The 10,573-nt window shown below is 38.3% G+C and overlaps 1 protein-coding gene across 3 annotated transcripts in view; it reads left to right on the plus strand.

Moving 5' to 3' along the window:
- LOC106879830 (cadherin-related family member 1) overlaps positions 1-10,573 on the plus strand; it is a 56,319-nt gene that overhangs the window by 20,276 nt on the left and 25,470 nt on the right. For 2 of the 3 annotated variants that reach the window (XM_052976453.1, XM_052976454.1), the window contains 3 exons: positions 3,896-3,934; positions 6,610-6,702; positions 9,244-9,342. In XM_052976453.1, the coding sequence (XP_052832413.1) occupies positions 3,896-3,934; positions 6,610-6,702; positions 9,244-9,342 (231 nt within the window). Of the gene's footprint in view, positions 1-293; positions 428-3,895; positions 3,935-6,609; positions 6,703-9,243; positions 9,343-10,573 lie in introns of all 3 variants that reach the window. The other variant, XM_052976452.1, reaches the window with a different exon arrangement.

A 10,573-nucleotide genomic window follows, 5' to 3' on the forward strand; every position in this document is an offset into this window, starting at 1 on the left:
GTGTGTGTGTGTGAATGTGTGAGTATGTGTGTGTGTGTGTGTGTGTGTGTGTGAGTGTCGGTGTGTTTACGTCCCTGTGATTAGCGGTTCAGTAAAATAACTGATAGAATAAATACGAAGCTTTACAAAATATATGTACTAAGGTCGATTCATTCAACTAAAGTTCTTAAAAGTGGTGCCCCAGTATGGCCGCACTCTAATGACTGAAACAAGTAAAAGATAAGCGATAAAGACCTGCTGAGATATAGCAATACACATGCTGTCGTATCAATGATGTGACAATATCTTTACAGATACGGTTATATACGAATTCGGTGGTGGAGTCTGGGACATAGACAGAGCTGAGCCCCCTGGTTACTTGGATGTCGACGAAGTCAATTCCAGTTATTACCTTATAACGAAGAAAGTCCTCGATGTAGAAGAAATGGTAAATGATTGTTTTGTTCGATATTCGCATATGACGCCCATGCTCATGTCCGCCAACTTGCAAACATGCACAAAACAGATATACTCACAAGCAGACGTGCGTACACACACACATACATACGCACACACACAAACGCACGCAAACATACATACGGACACATGTACACATACACACATACATGAATACACACACATATATACGTATATATGCATACATGAATACGATTATATACATATATAAATATGTATGCATGCATGTATGTGTCTGTCTATCTATATGTCTATCTTTGTATTCATCCACCTATCTATTTATCCATTATATTTATCTGTCTGTTTGACTCTCTCCCTAACTATCTACCTCTCTATGTATATTATATCATATTTTTGTGTATATAGGCGCGGGTATGACTGTGTGGTAAGTAGCTTGCTTTCCGACCACATGGTTCCGGATTCAGTCCCACTGCGTAGCACCTTGATCGAGTGTCTTCTACTATAGCCTCGGGCCGACCAAAGCCTTGTGAGCGGATTTGGTTGACGGAAACTGAAAGAAGCCTATCGTATATATATACATACATGTATCTGTGTTTATATGTTTGTGTGTCTATGTTTGTCCCCCTACTATCGCTTGACAACCGATGCTGGCGTGCATACGTCCCCGTAACTTAGCGGTTTCGGCAAGAGACCGATAGGATAAGTACTAGGCATACAAAAATAAGTCTTGGTGTCGATTTGTTCGGTTAAAGGTGGTACGCATGGCCACAGTTAAATGACTGAAACAAATAAAAGAATAAAAGAATATATATATATGTGTGTTCTGCAAGCAACTTGCACATGCAGTGCTACCAGTCGAGAACCCGGCATAACGGAAACCAGCAAGTGTATGGGTCTGATCAGGAAAGAATGCGCGCCGTTTTGAGGCCTACCTCTCGTCAGCATCATTGCGTACCGCCCCCCACCTCGCTGATATGAGGCCCCGCTTGCTAGATTAACTGGTTATCAAATAAAGCTCAATATTCTTCTAGCCATCACTCATCGTCTCTTTTTAAACAAATCCAATGACTAGCCTTTTCCACTGTAGTTTAGTTATCGATCATGATGGTATTTACGATGAGTTAGGCCTAACGATAACAGTAGTCGTCTCACACTGTGTCCTACAAACCCTCTACATCCGAATTCGATTGGAAAATGTTCCGCTTTCCAGCCTTCATTTTCACATTCCTTAAGGAGGTTTACATAACGGTTAATCTTTCGAGTCCGAGTGGCGTCCATATTATCTTCATGAGGAACCGTTAACTCGACTAGATTCACAACTTTCTTTCATGCATTAAAATTTCTGGTTTTTCGTAACTGGGATGGGAAAGAGTCCCTCGCACCCTGGTAGATTGGAAGTCACCTCCCAATAGCCGTTCCACGTATCATCGCTCACAGGAAGCTTGTGGTTCTTCTTGAAACGGATCCGCTGTCCTCGGCGCACGAAGGTAATGAAATGTCTAGTTGGTACTTTCAACGTTTTTTTTTCACTGTTGAGATCAATTTGGTTCTTTATAGCATTGAAGATAACATTAAAGACCAGGTTATATCTCCATGTAGGCCTGTTCAATGTTAGTGAACAGTTGGAAAGAATATGTTTCAGTGTTCCGACCTTTCTGCATTTGCATATATCATTCTCTGAGACGTTCCATCTTAATAGATTTGCAGGTCATGACAAAACATCATAGGATGAACGAATGAGAAATCCTCTCAACAACACGTTCCTCCCATCTCCTCATCTGTCTTTGTTGAATGCATTGGATCAAATAAAGCTCTTTTCTCTCTGCTTCTCTCGTTTTGACTCTGTTGCTAACAACACATCTGCGTTCGCTCCGCATCATACTTGCAAACGGTCTGAACCGATCTGCGCCAAAACCAAGTCCCTTCCGATGAATTTGCGTTGCACTCGACATATCTCGGTGTGTAAGAGAAGACAAGATATCATCTGTCTCTGCTTCTGTTTTCCACTTCCTGAATGTTTTCACCTCTGGTGGATTACACCTGATTTCCATGTCCTTTGACTCTCTCAACATCATCACCGTTCGTATCTTCCCCAGTTTATACATTTCGACTATTGACGCCTGTGGTAACTGCAACGGGTCGCTTTTACGATAAAGAGCTGAACTGTTAAATATCCGAGGTATACCTAGCCACTTTCTAATGAACACATTACATTTTTGTTCAATGATTTGAATTCATGACAATGCCACCTGGTATATTAAAAGTGGACTTATATATAGTTTCTCTGTCTGTCTGTTCCTAATGAATTCTCAAACGGCTCCACCAAATCAAATCAAATGTTACACGGTAATAATATGCTGAGAGAGAGAGACAGGCAGACTGGCAGACAGACAGACAGACAGACAGACAGACAGACAGACAGACAGACTGACAAAGAGTTGTGTTAGAGAGAGAGGCAAACAGATAGATGGAGAGAGTGTGTGTTAGAGAGAGAGAGGCAGACAATGTCCCATTTTGTATTTTATATATACATTTTTTTTGGCGGCACATTCTAATGTATTGCCAACATATATCATTAGAATGTATCGCACGTGTGTGGGTGAGCGTGTGTGTTTGTAAGTGAAAAATTAGAGAACGAAAGCGCTTACACATACAATGCGAAAACTTCTTCCCAAAGGGCTCCTGTCATTCTGTTCTTCCAAGATATCTTTTTGAAAAAAGCTGATAACTTTTAAGGAAATATTTCGTCAAATATTGTGACTGTGTGAAACACATTTTGCAAAGACGGTTGTACACACACTCAAACGCACACACAAAGACATACGCACACATACACACATACACACACACACATATATATATATATACACACACATACATACACACAAATATATATATATACATATATATAAATACATGTGTGTGCGCGAGTATGTGCTTATGTGTGTATATATATAAATATATATATATGTATTTATATATGTATGTATGTATATATATATTTGTATTTATATATATACATATATGAATATATATGTATATGCATAGATATACCTTATATATATATATAAATTTTCAGTATGTTGGAGAAGCAACTCAATTGCTAATCCCTGTATATTTATGATGATAAATGGTTTTACCGATAAAGGTTTTTTCATACTGAACTACTTGGCAAAATTGTTAATTATTAATTCTATTATTAATTGACGATTCCCTGCCCTTATTCTTGTATATATATATATATATATATATATATATATATATGTACGTATGTATGTATATTTATTTGTATAAGTAGATATTTGGAAGTTGGACGTTAAACGATGATGATATATACACATACACACACACACACACACATATTTCTATGTTTGCATGTATATATGCATGTATATGTGTATATATATTATGAGCTTTAGACGTGCTCTGATTTATTAAAAGTATTTTTATATCTTTTCCGTATTTTCCCCTGACTCAGAAAAGAAGATACATCTTTGTGATATTAACATGTAATGATGTGAGTAACGTTTATTATTTATTTATCGATACACTAGACCAAATAGAATTAACCGATCGATATTTCAGTAACCAGAATCAACCAGCACGGATTAATTATCTGTTAATTATATTTTTATGGGGGTAGTAATAATATATTATATCGATCCCTGTTCTAGTCACTTCATCCTCATCATCATCATCATCATCATCATCATCATCATCATCATCATCGTCATCATCATCATCATCATCATCATCATCATCATCGCAAACATCATCATCATCGTCATCGTCGTCATCATCGTCATCATCATCATCATCATGAACCTCCGAAAATTGCTGCCTCGTGTCTTGGAACTCATAGGGCCAGTTACCTGGTTTCGCTAACCTATATGTGACTGAGATCACAATATTCCTCGTGGACAGGACGACAGTCTGTCATAGGGTTATTCCTTTACAGCTGAATGGACTAGAACGACATGAAATGAAATACTTTGCTCAAGAACTCAACGCACCACCCCTTCCGGGAGCCGAAAGCATTATCTTGCGATCGGGAGTAAAACACTCTCACCATCCGGCCACGAGCCTTCACCCTGTTCTAGAGTACTAGTATATATTTTATCAACCTGGAAGGGTCAAAGTCAAAGCAGACCACGTATTTGAACGTAAAAAAGCCATGACTATAAATTGTGAGATATCTTATGTGATACTCTTCCGATTTGCTCCATATATGGACTGAACAATGTCGATTAGGATGTCATAGTGTCATATATACTAAACCTCTGTGATGCCGTGCTGTAATTGTGTAAATTAGTCCCAAGTACTTGGCAGCTACTTAATTTTTTCGATCTTGGATTGAAAACAGTGAAGTCGACCTCGGGTGGAATAGAACCTAAGAATAAAGGGCCTTAGGTAAATACTTGAACACATATCGTTCGAGGATCAAGCGATTCTGCAAACCAAACATTTGTTACTAACATAGTTACAAGATCTGGAATTTAGTGGGAGATAATTCACGGATGCCTTCGGTTACAATATTTCACTTGAAAGCAATGTGGAAGTCAATGATTCTCAGAACATAAAGAACCATCTGATACACCGCATTTTGCAGATGGTCACCTGAACAGGTAATTACTAAGATGGTGGCTTGGCAGAATCGTTAGAGTGTGAGAGAAAATGCTCTGTGGTATTTCCACCGTCGCTTTGCATACTGGGTTCAGATTCCACCGAAATGAACTCTACCTTCATCCGTTTCAACCGTGTCATCTGTTGGAGGCCGACTAAATAAAATACCAACTAAATCATGGCCTTGAGCGAATTTAGAAATAATTATTTCTTCAGATGGAGTCGCTATATTTGTTTTGAGTACTCGCTCAATGGCGGACTAAACAAACCTTTGCTGGGATTTGCAGACATGCGCAAAGATGTTTCGACCTCTCCAGTAGGCGAACAGGTGTATTTGCCGTTTGTCAGACGCCATTTTTGTCTAGAAGTGGTCCCCTAGACAGAGTTGCTGCTCTCGATAAAGCAACGATCGAGACGGCGCTTGTCATCTGGAATGTCGTTAAGCGTACAGAGCCCTCAAGCTGTAGGTCAATGTGTTCGGTGGAAGATCCACGTTCGTCGTCCAACAGAGAATTAGGGGAGAGCAATCCCAACAAATTGTATGTAGAAAATCTGGAAAGTTTTGAAAATCAAGAGGCTAGTTTCTACCAGAGAACTTTCGTACCGGATAAGATGGGTATTGTCCAGAAATTACTTGTCTATCAGTGCTACCATCAGATGAGCCTGTCCGTCATACGCACCGAGCGACACAACCCTTCTACGTGCGCTCGTATAACGCAGACCATAGCTGATCTGTGGAGTTATACCACCAGTCTTCAAACGTGCGGTGGATCGAGTGGAGTCCGTTGTGAAGATCGTCTCACGTCCCATTAAATTATCATTATAAAAGACTTCGAACTTGGCAGAATCGTTAGAATGTCAGGCAAAATGTCTAATGGTGTTTCTTTCAGCTGTGTACTCACAGAGCTCAAACGCCGCCTAGGTCAATATTGCCTTTCATCTTTTCGGAATCGATAAAAATAAAGTAGTAATCAAGTACTGGAGGTCGATGAAATTGACTTACAAAATTGCTAGCCTTGGCTCAAAATCTGGAAATATTGTTATTAAAAAGTGGTGAGCTGGTAGAACTATTAGCGTGTCAGGCAATATGCTGAGGGGAACTTCCTCCGGCGTTTTACATTCTGAGTTCCAATTCCGCCGAGGTCGACTTTACCTTCTATCCTTTCGGGGTTGTGAAATTAAGTACCAGTGAAGCACTGGGGTCGATGTAATCGACTAGTCCCCTCCCCCACAAGGTTCAGGTCTTGTGACTGCTGGCGGAATCGTTAACTCGCTGGACAAAATAACTCCCAGTATTTCTTCCGGCTTTACGCTCTGAGTTCGTATTCTATCCAGATCGATAAAGTACGAGTTGAGTACTGGGATCGATATAATCGACTTAACCCCTCTCCCAAAAGATTTCATGCTGTGTGCCTACTACTACTACTACTACTACTACTACTACTACTACTACTACTACTACTACTACTACTACTACTAAACATAGATATATTCTAGTGTACATTGCCCAGGTGTGTTTTATGCTATCATAGTCTTTTATGCTGTCACAATTTACTTTCAATTTTCTAGCATAATGACATTGCATTGAGTGTTTACATCAAGCACAAGAACGAGTTTCCGCCTCGATTTACAGGACCTTCGTACACAATCTCAGTGAAAGAGGTAAGTTAGCAGGCTTATAGCACTCCTTACGTTTCCCCCAGGCTCTCCTATGATGCGCAGCAGCAAACTCCACTGCAACAGATCGCGCTGCAGTTGTGATGGGGTGTAAAGAGTTTTCTTTTAAGATGGCTGCCATGTGCAACTGAATCTGTAAAAGTAAAGAAGAATTGTTCCAATAGGTTGTATGTGAAATGTTTTGATCAACTGCTCGTTATAATTCCCGAGTTCGTTTATCCTTTAACTTTTGCTTGTTTCAGTCACTGGGCTGCGGCCATGCTATAGCATCGCCTTGAAGCGTTTAGTCGAACAAATCAATCCCAGTATCTATGTTTCTTTTTTTAAAGTCTGGTACTTATTGTATCGGTCACTTTTTGCCGAACCGTTAAGTAACAGAGACATAGACAAACCAACATAAGTTGTGACGCGGTGGTGGAGAACAAAACCCCCACTCTCTCTCTCTCTCTCTCTCCTTCCCACCACACACACGCACACACACATATGTATATATATATAACGGATCTCAAAACAGTTTCGTTCAACCAGATTTCCTCACAAGGCATCAGTTGTCCCGCAGCTATTGTGAAGAATGCTTTCCCATACTGCTGCGCTTTGGGATCGAACCCGAAACTAGGTTGCTGCAAAGTGAGCTTCTTAACCACACACCCACGCATGTGCCCGTGAGAGATATATAGGGTACTTCTATCTATCTGAGTCAGTTTTATGATCATCACATGTTGATCACACTAACGAATTGTGTCTGACTCCTGAACAAAGATGTAGGGAAATATGGCATCAAACGTTATACAGCATCTCTTTTAGTCTCCATCGGTTTCTACTACAATAAAGAGATAAGAGACAAGCTACATCTAAGATAAACGATAAGCCTATTGTAGCTTATACAGGTATCTATTTTGTGACAGGTATATAATACTCAGAGACACACTGAAACGTGTCCAGTGCATTTGAACTCACACAGCACGAACTGGTAATAGTGAAGCTTATTTAAAATCATTTTAGCACAACTTTTACAGACTTTATTGGTCTTTTAAATGAAACCAGAATTATCTTAAGATTTACTTTTTGATATAATTGCTGTTGTTATTGTTGCTGATATACCATTCATGGACAGTTGTAGGCGCAAAGACATGCGAATTCGATAATCAATGCTAGAGCCTGGGCACTAACAGACGAGTGAATTAGAGTTGTTTAGTTGGGCCCGAGTAGCGAAAGCGCGACGTGGTCACAAAACCACAATCCAGTCTTTGTGAGACCCTTGACAGGTGCGCGATACCTATTTTCGGACAAATGTGCGCAGCTTTGCTTCCACGCTAGGTGATGGGTTACAGATGGGAATTGATTTTATAGTATAGTTTGACCGCCCATCGCGGTTCTCAACTAAATACGCGATGGATTGCGAAAAAACCATTTAGCAGTGGCTGAAATAAGGGAGAAGCTGAACGGTTAACGAGACGAAAATCTCCCGGTTTTCTCTATGAATTCTACAAGATCATTCCAGAATATTTTCGAGACCTCGTAACAGATGTCTATTGAAAAAGGTCGAGAAACAGGACTTCAGTATCTGGACATTGCTGACTCGTGGGGATTTATGTTGAACAGCTGTTGTTGCGTGTGAGATGTTCTAAGTATCAATTTTGCCGAGGTCGACTTTGTACTTCACTATTTCGCGGAAAAATAAAATAAGTACCAAACGCGTACCGAAGCTTATAGTAGAATGAAAAGCAAAGTCGACCGCGGTGGTATTTGAACTCAGGACTTAAAGATGCACAAAATGCCACTAACCATTTTTATTCGGTGTGCTAACGATTCTGACTGCTCACAGCCTTCGTCAAAGTATATATGGAAGTCCATCTTGCGATCTGGTCCGCATTCGCACTAACACTCAAGCAAACTAGACCTACAAAGTTGCACAGAACTGCTTATGACCGATTAACAGGCGTGCATCATGGTCTGAAATGGCCGAATTATGTATCTGTTGTCTCATTACAGCTCTGAGACACGTAGGCAATGAACGGATCTAGCTCCTTCGTGTTTTAGTGCAGTCACTATGTTTTTGTTGAGGAAATGTCGGAAGATTCTTTTCGTCGCTAGAAATTCTGTCGCGATGTGCATACCAACCAACCTACTCCTGTAGCTCGCTAACTAGCTCGCCTGGCAATCTATTATTCGCTACCGCTAGCTATCCTCTCCCCGAAATTGCTGGCCTTGAAGCAAAATTTCAAACCAAATATTATTATTATTATTATTATTATTATTATTATAAATCGCAGGATAATGCTAATAATATAGCCTGAACAGGATAAACTACTCCTATTTTGCAGAAAAAGTCTAGGTCGTTAGCTATGAGACTGCGATTGAGAATTTAAAATCACTTCTTTAACTTTCTAAAAGACATCTCAACGCTTCTAAAAGCAAACTTCGTTTGTTTGTTTATGTTCATCGTAATTTGAATTTATTATTATTATTATTTTTATTATTATTATTATTATTATTATTATTATTATTATTATTGTCACTTTGCAGAATTCACCACTTGGTACAGAAGTATTTCGGGCCGCTGACTATACCGATGACCAAGATTTCCAGCACTTTCTAATCTACTCAATGAAAGAACACAACGTTGTAAGTTTAACTGTTCAAATTTACATCAATTCTCATATTTTCCGCATTGCCTATTTTTTAATTTCATTTTAAAACTACATTCTTGTAATTATCTAATGAAGGAGGTATTTCTGGAAAGAAACCTAATTTCCAATTAAATGAATCGAACTTCATATTTCTAAAATCAATATTGAATATTCAATATTGTAATAAGAACCGTGTTTGTTTATCTCTCCGTCTGTCCCTCTGTCGGTTCGTCACATGCTAATCTCCGATCAGGATAATTTCCAAGTCTTATGACATCAGTGACGTCACAGTAAGTAACTTTCGGTGACGCCATATTTGATATTCACAGATATTAGTTTGTTAAATGAAAATGAATATTTCACACTCAAAGCTATTTGGAAAAGTGGGAGACAAAAGATGGCGAAACTGGAAGATAAAAAGGAAAAGTAATAAAGCCTTCCCCCAGGAAAATAGTTAATTCTGTTGTGAAGCTATTATAATTTATTGAATGTAGGTCTTTCTAATATTCGAAACCATTTCTTTTCGTGATGAGCAAGCTATTTTACAGAAAAATAAAATATCTAGTCAGTGAAAGAGTGAATACAACTATTTGTAAAGCAAGTACATTAATTTCCGTTTAAATATATATTGATAAATAACAAGTGTGAAATTAGAAAGAAAGTTTACATCACAACATTATAGCAAATGAATGATTCACTCAGGTTTATTATCAACCACTTTGTATATGTTTTAGGAAATTTTAGCTACGATATTTCACTGAAATGTCTGGTTAAAACTAAATATATAATAATTATAAAAATAATTCTTTTTGTCATTTACTGTTCATCACAGATATTACACATACACACACATTCACAAATGTAGAAGTTTCATGTGGCTACTCGGTTTGCTAGACATAGCAAAACTTTAAATCGACCCCCCCCCCCAAAAAAAACTTTAATAATAATAATACAGACATTGACTAGGAACATTCAATTATTTAGAGGTAGGTCGTGTGACTAAATGTGAATATCCTACAATGTATATAGTTATCTTGTTAAAGATAAAATAAAATGTTTTAAATAATGATTTTAAGTGAAATTGTATTTAGAAAAATTTATTAAACAGTCAGTGTGACAATCGAAAGTTCAATATTTTAAACAATTAAAAATCACCAGATATAAATATATTTTTCTGAAAATGAAATTAAGAGCTATTAATTAATTATTTCAATGAAAATTTACAT

This window comes from Octopus bimaculoides, chromosome 24 (genome assembly GCF_001194135.2).
Source record: "Octopus bimaculoides isolate UCB-OBI-ISO-001 chromosome 24, ASM119413v2, whole genome shotgun sequence".
Taxonomy (NCBI): Eukaryota; Metazoa; Mollusca; class Cephalopoda; order Octopoda; family Octopodidae; genus Octopus; species Octopus bimaculoides.